The following is a 19,763-nucleotide window of genomic DNA, read 5'->3' on the forward strand; positions in this document are numbered from 1 at the left end:
ACTAAGTTTTAATTAATTTAAATAACCGCATATGACTACTGTATGGGACAATATACTCTAGAGTAAGATACATCATAATTGCGTTTATCTAAAAGTAATTCAGTATGTAATCTTATAAAGTCCATAATATCAATAGTTAGTTTTAAAATTCTGGGTTGCCTGTGAAAACTCAGATGCTATAGGCTCTTTAATACACAGCTACTGTAGTCGCAACAGCAATAAAGAGTTTTTCATGGGGCTGCTTCATTACAGAGCCCATTTCAGTTATACGTGAAGGGGAAGAATTTGCTTCCCCGGTTTTGATTATAGTTTGCTTTCATTTATTTTTTCCACATTCCTCACTATATTCCTGAGCCAAGATGAGCTTTTAGGATGTCTAACGATTTCAGCTAATAAATGTCTCAGTAGCTAGAACTGCAATAAGTGAAAGATGGGGCATTTGGAAGCCACAGATAATTTTAGGTGAAATCGCTATCTGAATTAGCAGATTTTAGAAATGAAATAGCAGTTTCATTTATTCTATCTCCCAAAAGGCTACCTGAACAGCAACCACACTTAAAATATACCAGGATCATGTTTAGGTTTAGAAAAAGTAAAACATGGTCATCTAACATTAATGAACTTGGAATTTTCCCAGGCCTTATGATTATGCATGTTACACATGAAGAAAACAGAGCCAGAGAGTTTAGTTTCACTAAGGTCTTACAATGTTTGGGGATGATGATTTCACTGTGGCTTTTAAAAATCTTATAATAGTTTTAAGCAAGATGGATGTGCGTGTGTGTGTGTGTGTTGCATGTATTTAGAAACATGTAGACAGAATCTTATAAAGAATTTATTATAAAAGTCACATCTTTTAACAACATGGAAACATGGTCCCTTATCAGGTGGGGTAGCTTTATCTCCAGATATCAGGAGTCCCACTCTATGTGTGGGAGCTTATATAGGCATGTGTTTATTTTTAATACCAGCAAATTTTTATTTGGAAATTATACTTCTGCTTCTCAGAAGAAGTCTTTTACCAAAATGGGAAATAGAAGTTGTTTAATGTCAAAAAAGTTAGAATTTCCAAATCTTGAATTTCACACCCAAGAAGGAACTGATGTAGTTTATACTAATTATAACAATATTTACTAAGGCAAAACATTTTTCTGAAAGAGCAAATCTTTGGGAAGATAACTATAAGCTTAAGTAAATAAGTAGATTTGCTAATTATATCATTAGCTATGAGATTTTTACGTGTTTCCACATTTACTTATCTGGGTTAAGGTAATCAGTAGGCTTATGATTACCCTCCCGAGCAACTCCAAAACAAGCCAAGGTTATTGCCACGGCTGTGTTCACTGTTCGAGTTACTTCTTCTGGTGTCTTCCCCAGGGATGGGTTCACTTCCATTATATCTAATCCTGAGAGTAGTCCTACAATGGCAAATTAAAATATTGTAATTTATTAAATAGTTGAATTTCTACTTCAGTACCCTGACTTGAAATACCCAGAAATATAAAGAGGTGGTGACCAGCTGACACCACTTTAGTTACTGCATCATGAGATAGGCATTCTTGAAGTACTAATTGGGGCTTGATTTTTATATTGGAGGGTATAAATGTATGTTGGCTGTATGTATACTTGCTTCTTTATCACTCAGATTTTTACTTACCTGTTTTATAAATTTCTTCTGTAATATAGAGACCTTCTCTGTAAGACAGACCTCCCAGGACTGGTGTCCCAGTAGCTGGTGTGAAAGATGGGTCCAGTCCATCAACATCAAAGCTCAGATGAATTGGCCTTTTCTTTCTTTTAAGAGGCGGGAAAGGAAATTCAGTTTAAAGTTGGTGATTTAATATTTAGTAGATAAATACAGTTCTTATATTGCTTTATATAGAGTAACAAGCCAGTGAGGTTCCATGATTTTACATGAAGGCTCTATTATTAATTTGCATTGATTAGTGTCAGTACTAAGTCCTTTTAATAATGACATCACCCACACAGGCAGGCCTCGTACCTTCCTAGTAGATAGCTGAGTGCTTCTTCCATCACCTTGCCAATTCCCAGCTTGTCCACTTCAGTCATTGAAAAGTATTTAATACCGAGAGTTTTCAAAATGTAGCTATGAAAGAAGAGATTAAAATAAGGAGGCTGATTCTGCCCTCTTGTTTCCTTTTAAGAAAAGATCAGTTTGGTAAGATAAATATTTCAGTTTTGTAAACTGTGTGTATATCAACATATTTTTAACAGCAAGTCAACTGAAAAAAAACTACCTGAATACATATATATATGTACATGTATATATATGAATATGTGTAGATATAAATATATAGACTTGGTGTTTAGATTTTTCTCTTAGGTTTGACTAATACACTTAGCATGTAAAAGGACAAAAATGAAGGTAAATCACATAAAGGAATAAACTTACTGTTCCGCAGGGTCCACGTCTCTCAGGCCAATATATACAATATCTTTGGCAGATAGGCAGGGAGTCACCCAGGAGAATCCTGGTACATCAGGCATCTGAAATTGCAATGTTTCCATTTAGTTATATATATGCTTCTCTTGAGCAAACCTTACGTAGAAAGTTCAGGACACATTGGATTGAATGTATCATATTTAGAACATACATCTTAAGGAAATTATGAGACAATATTAAGAAGAGAATACCTGCCTCCCCTTGTGGCCTTGATGGCTTTGGTCTTACCCAGCCTCCCCTATGGCCCAGAACTAACCTGAATCATTTGTCAGCATTTACCTATCCCATTTCCACTGGGCCCTGCTTTCTGAGAACTCTATAAAGAAATCTGTATGCTTCTGTTACTTTCATAGCTCCCTCCTTTACTTCTCTTTCTCCATAAGGAGAAAGAGGATGACTTAGAGTGGCTGAGGGAAATTTTTTACTAGCCCTTTGGTTGCTTTTCAAATGTCCTGGAGCCAAGCTTGGCTGTGTGCATGTGCTAGCTACACATTTTGCAAGTTTATAAACCTATCAGATGGTCATCAGTTCAGAAAATACTCCTTCTGAGCATTCAACGTAAGGAGGTTTGAATTTTGAGTATCATCATAAAGACCAACATACTACAGCTAGATCAATATGCTAGAGCATATTGATATAAGTATGAACAACAATGTTGGATCATCCTGTAATTTTATCTTACTTCTTTTAGGAAAGAAGTCTCTAGGGAGCAAGGAAGTAGTTCTTCCTCTTAAGATTTAGATACATGCTTCTCATAACTTTTCAAACTAAAGTTTATTTAAATAATAAACCATTATAATCCACATTTAAAAACTCTTGTTTTTAAAATGGTCTTGTGATGTGGAAGAAACACTTGGTAAAAATGAGAAGCTGTGTGACGTGTAGTAGAAAGAGGTAGACGTTAGGAGCCATCCTAGCCCTTGTCTTGCTGTTCACTTGGCATGCGATCTTGGGCAAGTTGGTTAGACTCTGAATCTCTCCAACTTACTTTTAAAGGATTACCCTCTGTCCCATCTACTAACAAGGGTTGTTTATGAATCAAGAAGGAAAAATCTATGCACAGTCAGTTTGCAAACCATAGTGAAATGTAGAGCCTCACCACTTTTACCCACCAATCATTTGCTTATTGGTTGGGATTTGGTCTGGGATTACACCCAGAATAACACAGCACAGAGGTTCTTACCTCCCTTCTACCTCCTGAGCTGCTAAGGATTATTCTTACATAATAGAATACCAACCAGTCTTTTACCTTTCCCTTCAGTTCCTTCAGGAGGAAGGACACAGGTTGCCCATGTAAGTTCCCAGTTGTGGTTGTCAGTGGAGTGTTGATATCGGTGTGAGCATCCACCCAAATGACACAGAGGTCTGGGCGCACCCTGGCATGGCCCAAGATGCTTCCAATTGCCAAACTTTGGAGGGAAAAATTTGTGTGAATATCAAGTTTGCAATTATCATTACATTCATCCTATCATTAACTCAGTACTCTGGCTTGGTTTTCCTTTAAGTCAAAGTGGCTAATATTTCTCACAGGTTTAAAATTGGAGATTCTGATATAACAATTATAACAATAAAGTATAGCTTACACTTAATACAAGTTATATTTATATCAATTTTACTAAAGAGTTTTTTATCTTTTTTGACACCACCTTCTAATAATATTGCAAATAACAGTTCAACCAAAAATTAAATGTTTGTAAAAACACTTGCTACACAAGAAATTCCTTAACGTGAGACACTATTCAATTCTCAGGGTTAAATCAAGTTCAGTTTTTGTACTCTCATCTCTCTTAGTAGATACTTGTTTCTCCTAAGTGAATTATGACAAAGTCCTTCCATCTTTCTTAAAATCCAATTCTTTTACAATTGGGGAGCATGAGCATCACTCAGAAGTCCTTGCGTCCACCTCAGGCAACATATCCTGGGTGCTCCCTCACTCTGTTCAGTGCCCAGACTCTTTGCTTGAATTTCCTACCCCCCTGCCATGCTCTTAGCCAGGTCCACAACCCTCATATTTCATCTCAAGCACTCCAAATTCCAGGAAATTTGCTTCAATGGAAGAGCTAAGTAATAACTCACACAAAAGTTAAAAGACTAGACTTTGCCATACAATGCCTGCATTCTCCCACTCTTGAATGTTCTAGTATTGTTCAGAGTATCATGAATTTGTAGATTTTCAAAGTGGAAGCAATGGTGCCTTGATGTTCAGGGTACTGATGTTAGTCTGCCCTTCAGGTTTCTTGCCTTTGGGCCATTTGCCACTTTTTTTAGATTTCCACTTACAGAAGGAAACGAGTCTCAGTTTCTCAATTGTGATTTTGTCACAGAAGCCTGGTAACAGTTTGGCTTTAGAGGAGAAAACTGAGGAGGCTGAAGTAATTGACTCTTACATCAAGAGCCACTGTAATGTTTGTACTTTCTGATCAAATCATATTTCTTCTGATAATGTATCCTGGAACCTTAAGAGTAAATGTTTAAAAAGCCCGTATACAAAAGTTATCTTTGCCAGGTTATTTGTAATGGTGATACTTTGAAAAAAACCTGAATACCTGACAATATGGGTTTATATATGGTAATGTAATACCTTGATGAAAAATTATGCAACAGTAAGGTTATGTTTATATATATACACACATATATAAAATGAAATAACAAGGAAATTTTGTGCTGTAGAATAAGAACAGAACATAGAATAACACACACATGCACACAGGTGTTAAAATCATGTACAAGAAAAAAAAATATGGCAGGAAGGAAACATGCCAGATTTTCAATTCTGGGTGAAACAGTTGTTAGGGAACTAGAATGACCACTATTATATTTTGAAATAGTATAAAACCCAATGTTGTAAATCCAATTGGATATAAAATCCGAGTGTGTATTTAAAATATTTTATAATTATTACTTTTATAATGGAAGAACATAATGTTGACCAAAGTCAACATTATGGGTTGTTCCCATCATCAGTAATTAAATACAATAAACTATGAGTTTCCTCAGTGCTTATTTATTGAGAATGTAAACCAGTGCTGAATGTTTCACTGAAATCCACTCATTTACATGCAGTTTTCTGCTGTAATAGATAAAGATAATGCAGGACTTCTAGCAGAGCCAAGGGTATGTTTCAAAAATACAATAATTACCAGTAAAATTAAAAGGAAAGGTTGCCAAAAATTTTGATGAAATATTGACCAATGCTTTCCCTTCCATATTTTCTCCCTTCTCATGGTTTTGGTTGTGATTTCTTTATGCCATTTGTGCCAGATTCCCATAGAGATAACCATTAAACAAGACCTGTGGTCTCCGCCCAGTACCAGGCTGGTCCTTCCATTCTTCTTGACTTCTGCCACCACACCAGCCAACTGCTCGTTCGCTTTTCCAACACACCTTGGATTCTTCACAAGTTGGAAGGGAGTATCATTAGGGACATCAGCAAAGAGCAGGTCCCCATAATCTTTTACATCATACTCTACAATTAGAAGTTTCAGGTTACTAAGTGAAAAAAAAGATTACAATGCAGTCTCTGTAGGATGAGTCCCAATTTACAAAATAGGTATAGTTTCTAAAGTACAAGCAAAGAAGAAGTCTGGAAGGACTGTAAAAGTCATGGAGGAAGAAATTAGGTCTACATTTGCCTGACATCATTCTCTCTCCCCCAGTGCCTGCTGTATACTGGGTTCTCAGTAAATATTGCTTGAATGGACCCAATTAGGCTAAATGCTAGTGTATTAACAGTGTGGTAACCTGCTTATGGATGGAATTATTGTCTTTATCTCTCTATGTGCTTTCTACTTTTCTACAAGAATCATGTTCTGTCTTTGTAACAAAGTGGTATTTTTAGAGGAATAAATAACTATATATATATATGTGCAGAAGAAAATACACTAGTATTTTCTAAATGTTCTGACTATAATTACAGTCCTTGGTTTCATCCGATCTGTCACCTGCTGAAACAGTTCAGCTCCCTCCTCTGTCCATTGTACCCACCTCATAGTGGTACTGTCAGAATTAAATAGGAATGTGTGATTAGCAACAAGCCTAACACTTCAATGAGCTCCAGAAACAAAGGCTTTATTATTATGCTTTTCTAATAAGGAGAAATTACAGGTAACCCAAAGTTCCCAAGGACTGGGTGCATTTCCTGAAAGTCCCTGCATTAGGCTTCAAGGTATAAGAGCTTCATGCAAAACTATATATGCAGTCAGGTCAGTCTTCTGAACTAACTAGTCATTATATATTATATTTATTATATGTCTATGTGTATCCATGATTCACTAACACCTTCAAAGAGATTTAACCTGCTATAAAATGTGACCAAAAAACGCTTGTTAACTGAGGAACTAGTCCAGTCCATTTATGCAACATTCTGTTCTCCATTAGGGTCTTTTTTGTTTAGCTTTATGACATACAATTCCTATTTGCTAAAATGCATTCATTTTAAGTGTACAGGTGAATGAGACTTAGAAATATCTAGTCTTGCAACCACCACCATAATCAAGATTTAGAGTGCTCTCATTACCTGCCTCTAAATTGTCATTCCCGACCTCTCCTTCCGCCCAGGTAACTCGTGATCTGCTTTCTATTTGTAAGCTTTTCTGCTTTCTGGAATTTCACATAAATGCAGTCACATAGTATTTATAGTCTTTTTTGTCTGGCTTCTTCACTTAGCATGTTATCTTTGAGATTCATCCATATTCTTGCCTGTGTCCACATGTTGTCGAGTATAATCCCATAGTATGCATGTACCACTTTTTATTTATCCATTCAGTTGTTGATATATTCTGTTGTTTCTTTTTTGGCTATAATAATGCTGCTACAAACAAGTACAACTCTTTGCATGAACATATATTTTCACTTCTCTTGGGTAAATAACTAGGAGTAAATTTGCTGGGTCAAAAGGCAAATGTATGTTTACTTAAAAACTGCCAAACTCTTTTTCAAATTGAGTGTATCATTCTGCATTCCCACCAGTAATATATGAGGGTTCCAGTTGCTCCATATCCTCGCCAACACTTCTTCAGGGTTTTGTATATAAAGATGATATTTACTTTAGCCTATACTTTAAAAATATACATCATTTCTCAGTTGCATGCTCATATATGTATATGTATATGCATGCACACAAATATACACTATGGAAACACTAGGTACTATTATTATTATTATCATTGCTGTTTTATTTTATTTTGCAAATAGAGGTCCTCTTGCTAGTAGTGTACTTCCTGCTGCCCCTTGTTTTTCATTTTCAATTTCCCCAACTCCCTTATCACCCACCCCAACCCCAGTCCTTGTAAACACAGATTCTCTTACACAATAGTCTGATTGGAAAGACAAACTGTCTGACTGAGGATATTCATGCAACAATATTTATTGACCATTCTCCCCTTATACTGCTTTGTTTATAGGATGTGCTTTTAAGGTTATAGCCAGCATTGCAGTTCTACGGTATAAATGTCATTCCAGACACACCCCATTTAACAGGATCTTGCTCCTTCCTCAGGGTAGGAAGGAAATCAAGCTAATTATCTTTCAACTTACAAATTACCTGGTTCTTTAAGTTTCTGAAGCAGGCCAGCCTTTCTCAATACTGTAGGACCTTCTTCTACCCCTCCTCGTGGCTGAACAATTAAAAAATAAAGTAATTCAGACATGTCCACAATAGGAATCCTTATCATTATTTAATCAGTTGAATAATAATTATCATTTTTTTGAGTTTCTAGAGAGCCAGGAATTTACATTATCTCATTTAATCACCTCAGCAAGGCAGAGTGAATCACTCCTATGTCAAATATGAGGGCCTAGAATGAAAAAGGTTGCAAAGTTTCCCTACAGGAACACAATTAACAAGTGACAGAGCCTTAGCTACAATCCAGGTCCTAAAACCTGCATCTAAAACCAGATTCCAAAACCTGCAGCTCCTCTTCCCATGGTGACCTTCTAACACAATGAACATGTATTTTGTGCAAAAACACTGTGATAGATGGAAGTACAATAATTGAAAGGAGAGGACTTCTGTCTTTGAGTAACTCATAAGCAAATAGGGGCTTTGGATATTTAACTCTAATTATAGTACTGAGAGATTTACTTCAACGCAGATACAAGATGTGATAACAGCAAAAACAGGATGTTCCTAACTCTGCCAGGGGCAGAGTGTGTCCGGAACACTTCATGGAGCTTTATGACATTTCAGATGAGTCTTGCAACACGAGTAGGCATGCAGGAAACTGGAGAAACTTTGCAAGCCAGAGGAACATCATTGGTGAAAGTGTGACAAAGAAGATGGTGTGGCCTAAGAGAGCCCTACGTGCGGGTGCTCACGGTGGCAGATGAGGGCTCTGGGGAGAAAGCAGGCAACAGGGCAAATCATCACCTGGGAGCTGAAACCTAAAACAAAGACCAGCCCAATATTTCAAGTTTTGACCTGCCTAAGCCCAGTTGAGGAAATTCTACCCTTTTTGTTTTTAATCGGCGAAACTGACTTACTTCCTCCTGACCATAAATTTTCTCCAGCCGCTTGGCAGATTAGAAGTCTAAAAGACAATTATTTTATGTTTCTCTCTGATCTAATTTTCAAGAAAACTTTTAGCCTCAGAGAGTTGTTTCTTGTTGTCAGGTGAGAAGATGTGCCAAGACATGTGGGGTTATCCCCAGGAGTGAGGCTGTGGCACCACACTAAGCAAATATTTCTTCCCAATTCACATTACCAGATGACCTGCCCTGGCTACCAGGCCAATCCTCGATGTCAAATTCCTGGCTCTGGCAACAATTCAGATTCCAAAACCTGCATTTCCTCTTCCCATGATGCCATGTTATCAATATCATGAACATGTATTTTGTGCAAAAACACTCTGATACATGGGAATACAATAATTAAGAGAAATGCTCCACCTGATGCATGGTGCCCTTTTACGCCATTCCTTTTTGGCATGATCCCCACACCCTCATCAAGTAAATAGAACTTCTCCATTTAAAAACCCCAATAGAGTGCTGTGGGGCTCAAATTTTGGAGAAATGGAGAAAAGTCTGTTCTCCATTATTAGATTTCTTCCATTGCTCCTTACACTTGCAGCACTATCTTTTGAAGTGTAGGGCTGACACACGACACGCTGTGTCCTGATACAACACCTGGCCTTTTTCCTTCTTGCTTTCAAACATTACAGCAAATCTTACAGACCCCTTAGTTAACACTGTATTTGCTCTAACACAGTGGTTACATTTCCTAGAGTGACAGTTCCTAGTAAGGCTTTTTATTTGTTTGATTCACCCTGTTTCTCAAGATTGGTCTTTTCTAATCGCTTCGGTTACCTGCGCATTTTGGAAACCACTCTGTTAGCTCTACTGACTTCAAAGCTGGGTCCCAACCCTTAATTGGCCACAAGTGTAAGATCCACTGTGGATCTAAAGAGGCATCATTGCAGGTCAGGAGCACAGGTTTTGGGATCAGACAGTCCTGGAATCACAGTCAAGGCTGTGTGACCCTAAGCAAATTACCAAACTTCTCTGAGCCTTAGTTAACACAACTGTAAAATAAATATAATACCTAACTCATTTTTTGTCACCACCTACTCCCCCAGTCACTGCCTATGAGGGGGTGAGGCAGGGCTGGAGTCTTCTCAGACTCAGCCTTCTAGTCAGCTGACCCCCAGGCCTCCCTTGTGCCTGTTTACCAAACTTTAACCTCCTTTAGGTGAATACAGGTGCTTATATATTGACCTTATTTTTTTCCCTGTACACTATGGCTTCATGTGGGAAAAAGGTTACCTGAGTCCTTACTATCATTTGACAATAAGCTTCATTCTCATGGGACCATATTTTAATATGGGAAGAGCTATATGGCCAAAAAAAATTACTGAAAACAGAAAAATGCACCAGGCTGTATTTCAAAATGCTATGCCTTAGAGGAGCGTATATCCTTAGCCTAAGGCCTTCTGCTCACGTCCAGGGGCCAGAGCATATTCCAGCTGGTTCATCCTTCCTTCCCTCCTCCTGTCGCCCCTCCTTTCTCTCCTTCCTTCTTTCCTCCCTCCTTTCCTTTTGTTTGATCAGTTATTTCAATTCTGACTTTGTGAGACCCTGTCCTGAGTAGGTGAGCAATTAAAATTGTGGGTTTTGCCATGGAAAAAAACACCTCTGTGCCAGCAAAATGCCGCTGTGTTCTGGGAGAGAGCGCTGAAGGATTTCCAGGCGGAAGTGAGACAGCATTCACTGACAGTCCAAATGCTGTTTGGGTCTCTAATCTGACCTCTCTGGCTTGTTTTGCAAAAGAAAGGCAGAGTGCAAGGCTAAGAGGAGTAAAACTGAGTTCACAACTAAGAGAAGTCTAAGCTGGAGAGGACTCCATTCAAAACAAAGACAAAAAAATCAGACTTAGGAGTTTCAGTTCACACTTTATCTTGTTTGCTTTTGTATTTTGTTCTGTAGGCAAGGTGCATGCTGAAGTCTAAGGTGCCTACACTCACAGTGCATTCACCAGACTAACTGTGCCCCGGCAGAAGAAAAAAAGGACTGTACGTTTCAGTGTTGCTGGTATGTTTTCGCAATCTGGGAATTTCATAAATCCATTAGTCCTTTTGATGTCTCCAACTTGCAGTCAGATTTTCCTCATTTTTGTTTCTCCCTCAAAGGGATGTGAGGATTTTACCTAGTCTGTGAACTAACACTTTTATAGGATCATTAAAACTCTCAAATATGAATCATTCACAAAGCTGCCTAAACCAATGACATTTATCTTACCCACAAAAATGTCTGAAGGTTGATGCCAGTCTATAAAGTGTCTTGAGGCATTAATTACATAACTGAACAAAAGTATTGTCATAAAATTCTCTCCCCTTCTCCTTAGGCACTGTACCATGGAAAGCGCTGGGAGCATGACGTCCCAGTGAGTAGCTACGATGTAGAAACAGCCCATTTCTGTTCAAATAAAAATACATTATCTTAAACAATGTGAAGAAAATTTTAGTAGATTGAAAAAACATTGGCTGCAGCTGAGATTAGGGGCCACAAGAATAAAAAGGGGTTTCTGATCATAATCATGCAATGCTGCCAAGTGTTGAGAGGACTTTAAAATAGATATTTCAAGGCCAGGTGGTATCAGGGAGCTTAACTAACCAGACATTACCCCCTTACTAAGTTAAAGTTTGAAGCTTTCTAGTAAATTCCAGTTATTCAAGGCAAGGCTTCCACTTACCTGGCCCTTTGAGAAAGGAGCTCCGATGACCCCTATGGATGTTGACTTGGAACTCATGCTCTGATACTGCTGATGGCTGCACCTATGTTCTCCAGCCAGTCGCCACTCTCTGCAACGCTCAATGACAGAGGACACATTTTTTTTCCATTTATAATTGGGTTGACCCTGTTTACCTTATTCTAATGAGGAAGACTGGCTCCGCCCACTGAAAGAAAGAATGACTGTCAGCTGGAGTTTCGCTGGTACTTCCTACCAGCAAAAACCATGAGTCCCCTGTGTCCAGCTCTCTAATTAAGTGTGATTCTTCCTTTCTCCAGACCACACCCACTTTACAAAATTGGCTGGATGAGATCAGTCTTTCCTAATCACAACCTTGATTTCCTTATCTTAATAATCTTTTCTAACCATAATCAATTAAGCACAACCACATAAAACATGCCATGGTTCTAGTTGTGCAAACTCAGGGCAGGGCACTTCCCTCCTCCAAGCCTTTGAGTCCTCCCGTGTCTAATGGGGCTGGGATGGGCAAGATGGTTTTTCATATCCCTTCCAGCCTTACAACCCAGAGTTCAGGTTTTGTACGTTAGGTTTAATGGTTAATCCATGAGACGCACCTCACATGGAGGGAAGAGTCTCAGGAAAGCATATGGCTTCCTTTTCTGATTATTACTTAAAGAAAAAATGAATTGCCTGATTAATAACACAGAGGTGTTAGCATACTAATTTTGAAAGTATGATGTGTAGGAAAAGAGCAATTTTTGGAATTATAATATCATAATCACAATATGGACATAAAAGTGACCAACACTGAGTTTTTATCATGTGCCAGATGCCATTCTGTTTGATGCGATCTCATTTAATCCTCACACCAATTTTATGGCAAATCTTACCATTACTGCTACGTTACTGGTGAAGAAACTAAAGTTCAGAGAGATTGCCAAGTATCATGCATAGGGTGTAGAAGAGCCATGGCTCAGTCTTAGGCGTTCTGGGTCCACCCAGCCACTGGGCTTTACAGTCTCAACACACGGTAAGTGTCAGCTATGTGTGCCTTAGAAGGTGTTTATCATTGTGGAAGAGTATGTACTTAGAAGAAATACGCCCTAAAAATTCCAATTTTAAAATGACGTGATTGTAATTTAAAAGGAAAATTCAGTTAGTAGAAACTAATTTCTTGTTCATATTGCTGGGAAAAAAAATTCTGTGGAGTATTTAAATTCCATTAGGGCAAGGAATTTTGTCTGCTGTATCCCCAGTACATAGAACAGTGCTAATATATGATAGGCACAGTAAATATTTATTGAATGAGTGAATGAGGAAACCAAAGTCTCATGGGCCCTTTTTAACAAAACCATTTTCCAAACAGTCTTCTTGTCTTAAGCTTGTGGATGTTTGTATATCCTACATGTTTACTTATGGTATAGCTAGGTATTAACCTCTTATGGTGTTCACCGTGCAAATAACTTTTTCTGATCTGTCGATGATCTGATAACTTTATATATGTTATCACTCAAAATCCTTAATTTTTGAAATAGACAATTGAATAATTTTCGCTTATGCTTTGTACTTTGTACATTTTATTTAAGTCCTTCCTACTCCCAAATCCCAAATATATATTTCTATATTTTGTTCTGTGTGTTTGAGAGTTTATTGTTCACATTTAGCTCTTTAATTCACACATCTAACTTTATACTGTGTGAGTTTTCCAGCTATATTTTTCCCCTATAAGGTCTATCAGTTTCTTCAGCAGCACCCTTTGAGCAGTCCATCAATTTGCCATTGCTTTGAGTGATTTCTCCATCACTTACCAAGTTCCCCTAAACACATCGGTCCATCACTAAGCTCTTTCTTCTGTTCCATTGGCTTTGTTTACCTGTGGCTACACCAGATCCACAGGGTTTTATTATAGCTTTATTGTATAACTTACCATTGTTGGAACAGGGTAGCACTTGTTTTTTTTAATTGACTTAGCTACTTATCGGACTCTATTCTCCTATATATTTACAATAAGTTGTTAGCACCCTTAAAGTAATCCTGCTAAAATTTCTACTACATTTATAGATGAATCCATAGACATTTGCTTTTTCTCAAGTTTCATTTTCAGCATTTTTTAAAATCAACATCCTGAAAATTCCTCCTATAGACCAAGCTGAGATTGCCTTCCTGTTATTTGACTCTCTGATCACAACTCTTCAACCCAAGGAAAGCACACTGTCCCTTCACTGTCATGTCTTTCTTGGGTCCCTATTATTTGTTCTGAATATCCCCAAATAACTCACCAGTTTCCTGTATCACATGACTACACTCCTTCAGGTCACCAATCTGGTCACTCTCTTCAAAACATTTTCCAGCTTCCCAGTGCCCCCCATGTCTAAGCAGTTCCTTCCAGAATCAAGTGCATACCTCCAGATGTAGACAGTCATCTGGCCCATCAAAGACAAATTTGGCAATGCTCAACTTTTCCAGGTCACTGATAAAAGTGTTGAGCAGGACAGCACTTACGTAAGCCCCTTGGCATCCCACTGGAAACCTTAACCCAGACTGGCATCCCTCATTAAATCGATCATCAGTCTGTAGGTCCAGCTGTTCACTCAGTTCCCCACCCAGCTACTCTATCTTTCCCTTAAGGACATCAGAAGGAAAACTACAAAGTGTGTCAATAAATTCTTGCTACACATTGTCTGCTACCCTTTGTCATCTACCAGTCTGACTTCCCTGTCAAAGGCGATGAATCAACCCTTACAGATCCTGTTCTCGGTGAACTCATGGTGACTTCTAGTAAGTCTGCTTCCTTTTTGTTGTAACCATTAATCATCTTTTCCAAAACTGCCATCTCAGGATTTCTAAAGAAGACAGCAGGCATCTTACCTATGTCTTCCTATCATTGCTTCACTTTTTCTGGGTAAATCCTTAATATTTTTTAGAGTATATGTATTGATTTTTGAAGTCCTTCTCCTAAAAATATAAACCTCTTAACTAATACCTCTGTCTTTTTCTTTCTGGAAAAAATTTACCTGATATTTTTTTTAGGGGCCAACTAACAAATAAGACTCTTTTCAGATGAAGTCCAGGATTCTTATAATTTTTATAGAGAATTGGAAAACACAAAATCCAAAGGCCTAAATGTTTTCTGGAGTGTTATTGGGGAGCCATTTTACTTGGTGTATTGCCTGTATTTTTTCAACTCAATGCAGGAAGGATAAGCCTGTTCCTAGAACACTTTAATTTTATGGAAATGTTCAAACTGGATGATCCCTGGGTAAGTTACCCAGTCATATATCTGAGTAGCAACTCTCCTAACACTTTGAGGCATACTAGAAGCCTAAACAGAGTGGGAGACAGCAAAGGAAGATTCACTCTGTGTGTCTGGATCATGGTCGCTTCACAAATATATGCTTATAACACCCTCTTTCTCTCCCTTCCTCTCTCTTTACCCAGCTGGATTTGAAGGAGCAGTGTTGGGAGTGTGGAGACTACAGGAAACAGAGTGTTTCTGAAGAGCAATGTCACTGATCCCTCTACAAGCATAGGGAGCTCAGGGCTGCACCAGCGGACATGGGGTAACCTCAAATGGGGAGCTCCACGTATTTTGGTGCACTGAGGTTTCCAGAGATACCACCCAGTGCCCAGTGGAACCCTGAACTACAGCTGTGGTGTCAGCGGAAGATATTTAAGTCTCATTTTGGAGACTGCAGCTATAAACTCCCAAAGAAAGTATAAAAATAAGAGAAGGAAGAAAGTATAAATCATAAGAAATTGAAGTCACTAGGTCCAGGACCACGTATGAGTCAATGCTGGGTGACACCTAGAAATAACATGGGGACTTAATGTCCAGCACTATGGGTAAAGATTGGAGTCGGAGAACTACTGCATATGCCCATTATTGGATCTAAATCTACTCCAAGGTAAACGTGGCTCAGAGCATAAGATTACAGGCATATGAAATAACTGTGGCCCCTGAGGCAGAGTGGCTTGACCAAGTCACACAGCTAATTGAGTCCAGAACTGAGAATGGAATGCACATTTCTTGGATACTTCTGGTGCTATTCCCACTTCCTTATGCCACTTCTCTTCACCTGTAAGACTTGTTTATTCTTGTAGATGAGACAGCCAACCTGTAGCTTTTAAAAGGTTAAAGGGCTTTTCAGAGTCTTTCAAACATTAAACCTGGGGAATAGTGAAACATATATCCTGAAAAAATTAACAAATAATCTGCTGAAAATTCATCATGTTCTCTAACCAAACCTAGAGAGTCAAACCAAGTTAATATTTTTATCTTCCAGTTCTTTATTTCTTTTGAGTTGTTCTATTAAATGGTGGATGTCCTCAAAGTCTGACTTCTTTGGAAAATTAAACTAAAAAATTAAAAGCAAAATTTTATTTTTTGCTGAGGAGTTTTAGTGTGTCTGCATAGTAATTGGCATTGGATATTAATTTCTTGTCATCATTAAAGGAAGACAGAAGCACGTTAATTTAAGAGATGACCAGTTCTTTGTAAAATAGAATATCTTGCTTATGCTCTGGGAATTAATTTATATAAAGTTTCCATTGACGTATTTCTGGAGGTGAGTGAGGTTTTGTCTATTTTTTAAGATTTTTCTCTTTGTCTTAAGCTTTCTGTAACTTTGTGTGTTATATCTAGCTGTGGATTTCTTTATATATCTTTCATGGATTCCTACATATCTTCTGCAGATTTCTATATATCGCTCTTGGATTTCTTAGGCTTCTTGAATCTGTGGATTATAATATCAGTTTTTAAAAATTCACAGTCATTTTTATGTGTTCACATGTCTCAGATTTGTGCCTTACATTCTCTTTTCTCTCCTTCTGGGAGTAAAGTTACAAGTATGTTATGCCTTCTTACGTTATTCTCTTCTCTTTTAGTCATTTTGTCTCTCCATGTTCATTTTGAAGAATATGTTCTGACCTGTTCCCTGGCTCATAATTCTTTCTTCAACTAGCTCTGTTCAATGAATTGTCAATTTCAATTACTATTGTATTCTTTTTTTTTTTTTGGTCTGGATTCCTTCTCCCTGTAGTTATTTCCAAGCCCTCTTTTATTTCCTTAAACATAGTAAATATAGTTAGATTAGAGTCTTTATCTGGTAATTTTAGTATTTGAAATCTCTGTAAGCTTATTTTTGTTCTTATTATTTCTTTCTTAGGCTGATTTGTTTTTTTAATGCAGGTCATCTTGTCTCTGTGCTGGTCATTGTTAATGAAAATATTTTCAGGAATAATAGGAAGGTATGATGAAAGTATCTTCCTCATGAGAAGATTTGTGTACTTTCCAGGTACATGGGGGCAGAACAAGTCTAGGAACACCTTAAATCGAATCCAGAGGTTGAGGTTCCATGCACCATGCAGGTTAAATAAAACTTGGATGCAATTCTTTGTGAAAGCTGGTTCATGTCTTGTCTACTTTACTCTGAAGATAGTCCCTTAGGATCAGAGTTTGTTTTTTTCCTTAAGGTCTGCTCTTTAATACTAAGCTGTTTATATGTCCTGTGTTTGATTTATGCCCACTTCTCTCCACAAGGCTGTAGAAACAGAAGTTAAAATTTACCTGAGCTGCTCACTTACCAACTTTACATTTCCCTGTATGGCCCCGGAAGATGACTGGTTAGCCAGAGACGGGTAAGATTCCTCAAGGGAGGAACAACCTAAGACAGGCACAGTCGCAGGGGGGCCATCAGGTGAGAAATTGGGGATCAACAGAGGTGAGGCTTAGAACCTCAACCCCCCGTTCTGAGAGAAATCTTCTGCATATGTGGATGTTTTATTGCCCTTGTCTAGCTTGGATTAACACATAGTCTACAGGCACACACCTGATCATCTACATTTGCTCTCTTACAACACTAAACTATGTTTTCTACCTTTATCTTGTATCTACCTACCACTTCAGCATTTTATTAAAAATAATAATAATAAAGAGAGAAATGTGGTATCCACATATAAATCAAGGATAAAAATCAAATGAGTATTCATATTTGAACTGACTGTTTATAGTTCATAATGCATGAGCAAAACCGAAGGTTTCTGTGATGGCTGCCCTTGTACTGTTCACTATGTAACTTATTCACTATGTAAGAATTTGTTCTCCATGTAAGAACTTGTTTGTTATGCCTCAGAAGATTGGAGACTGACGAAAATTAGGCTTGGGGTGGATTAATGATTGTGCATTGAGCATTGAGTCCCCTATACAGAATTTTATTGTTGTTAACAACCATTTGATCAATAAATATGAGAGATGCCCTCACACACACAAAAAAAGTACACACTTCCAATGGTAAAATAATAAGTAACCAGGGTGGAATGAATATAGTCAAGATATTGTAACAGCTTGGTATGGTGATAGCTGGTACCCAGAATTGTCATGTATATAAATGTTGAATCACTATGTTGTACACCTGAAACTAATGTAATGTAATACCATGTGTCAACTACCCTTCAATAAAAAAATAATTATCTACAAAAAAAAAAAAAAAAATTTACCTGAGCTGTCAAATGCCCCAGAGTAAAAGTAGCTTCTGTTCTAGCTTACTTCTGTTCCTATTTTTCCTTTTAATTTTAGCCTTGCAATCCTAACATGCAATTCATCACGTTAGGTCGCCACTGCTTTTAAGTGAGTTTTGCCCAGTATTTTTAGTTGTTCTCATCCAGACAGATTTCGATAACCTAGGCTACCATTCTTGGGAATGGAAAGCCTACAGGTGGATTTTTGAGGGTACTCGGGGAAAAATACCGTGGAAAGCTTAGCTCATGATTTTTCCAGTAACATTTCCCAAGAGGGAAATGCACAAGACATCCACTGTCTGGGCAGACACTCTGAGGATGTGTATTGAGCAAGGATGCGTGGCTCTTTAGTTCTCCAGAGTCAAGAACAAATGAATCAGTCACCTCTGAGATCATGAAACATCGTTACTTGGCAGTCTAGCATTTTTGAGGTAACTATTCATGTTTTTTAGCCTACATGCTATAAATTCTCTGGTAAAGGACAGAGCTCCTCTGAATTAAGTGCACAGTACACTTTATGGGCGGCTCAAAATACACATTTCTACTCAGAGGGAGAGGGCTGACAAAGGCAGAGTATTCTACCCATCTAGAATCTTTGGTAAGCAGACCATCAATAAGTACTAACTAAAAACCATTCTACTTAGTCCTTGCTTCTCTTTTTTGTTCTGTGGGATCCAGAATATATGGACACTACCCTTAACTCAGAATGAATCTAGGATCGCTGATTGCATGAACTTGTCATGTCTCCTTTGTCTCCTTTCATTTGGTACAGTTCCTCAGTTTTTCTTTGCCTTTCATAAACTTCAAATTTTTTGAGTCTCAATTTAGGTTTTCCTGAGGTTTCCTCTGATTAAATTCAGTTTTGCCTTGTTGCAAGAATACCACAAAAGAATTGAGTGATTCTCAATGTGCCACATTAGAGGCATGTGCTGTCAGTTTATCCCATTACTATTGATATTAACTGTGATCACTTGCTTAAAGTAGGATCTGCCAAGTTTTTCCCCTGTGAAGGTACTGTTTTTTCTTTGTAATTAACAGGTATCTAATACTTTAATAGTTTGTGACTATCCTGTTTCTCATTATACTTTGACCCATTAAGTTTTGCATCCATTGTTGATTCTTGACCAAACCAATTATAACTGTAATATTTCAATTATTTGTTTACTTCCAACATCTTTTACATGCCTTAGTTGGATTTCTATTCTGAAGAAGAGCTTCTATTTCTCCCCCATTTACTTATTTATTCAATTATTTACATCACCGGTTTTCCTTATTTATAACTCCCTTTTTTGACAGAGAGAAACCTAGCTCTCATTAGCCACAATTTATTCATTAGCTCTATGTATTTCTTCTTTTAATTCTTCATTAGGTGCTTTGTCCATCTTTTGTTCTCCCCCCCATTAATGATTTTTAAAAGCTCCTTTTATATTAGTTCTATTAGTCCCTTCCTGCTCAAATGTGTTGCAAATGTATGTATTTTATTTACTTCATTTTGTTTTTGCTTTACAGTAGTTAAAAGTGTTTTTTTAGCTTTGAGAATTTAAATTTATCAACTGATATTTACTTTCTTATAAATAAGTATGAACTTGAGAAAAGGGA

At 37.6% G+C, this 19,763-nt stretch overlaps 1 protein-coding gene across 1 annotated transcript; it reads right to left on the minus strand.

Annotated features, from left to right (window-relative positions):
• Positions 1-822: 822 nt before the first annotated feature.
• On the minus strand, positions 823-11,919 carry ARG1 (arginase 1). The gene is made up of 8 exons (XM_036903785.2): positions 11,649-11,919; positions 8,007-8,079; positions 5,756-5,930; positions 3,714-3,873; positions 2,414-2,508; positions 2,003-2,107; positions 1,658-1,794; positions 823-1,418 (listed from the first exon to the last, which is right to left on the minus strand). The coding sequence occupies exons 1-8, from the start codon at positions 11,703-11,705 to the stop codon at positions 1,252-1,254; spliced, it is 969 nt and encodes a 322-aa protein (XP_036759680.2). The 5' UTR covers positions 11,706-11,919; the 3' UTR covers positions 823-1,251.
• Positions 11,920-19,763: the final 7,844 nt, after the last annotated feature.

Source organism: Manis pentadactyla, chromosome 12 (assembly GCF_030020395.1).
Source record: "Manis pentadactyla isolate mManPen7 chromosome 12, mManPen7.hap1, whole genome shotgun sequence".
In the NCBI taxonomy this organism is placed as follows: domain Eukaryota; kingdom Metazoa; phylum Chordata; class Mammalia; order Pholidota; family Manidae; genus Manis; species Manis pentadactyla.

Coding starts and splice junctions, on each gene's coding strand:
- ARG1 (XM_036903785.2), bottom strand. CDS start 11,705: ATGAGTTCCAAGTCAACATCCATAGGGGTCATCGGAGCTCCTTTCTCA. Junction 2,108..2,413: donor GACGTGGACCCTGCGGAACA/GTAAGTTTATTC, acceptor CTTCTTTCATAG/CTACATTTTGAAAACTCTCG. Junction 1,419..1,657: donor AGAAGAAATTTATAAAACAG/GTAAGTAAAAAT, acceptor TTGCCATTGTAG/GACTACTCTCAGGATTAGAT.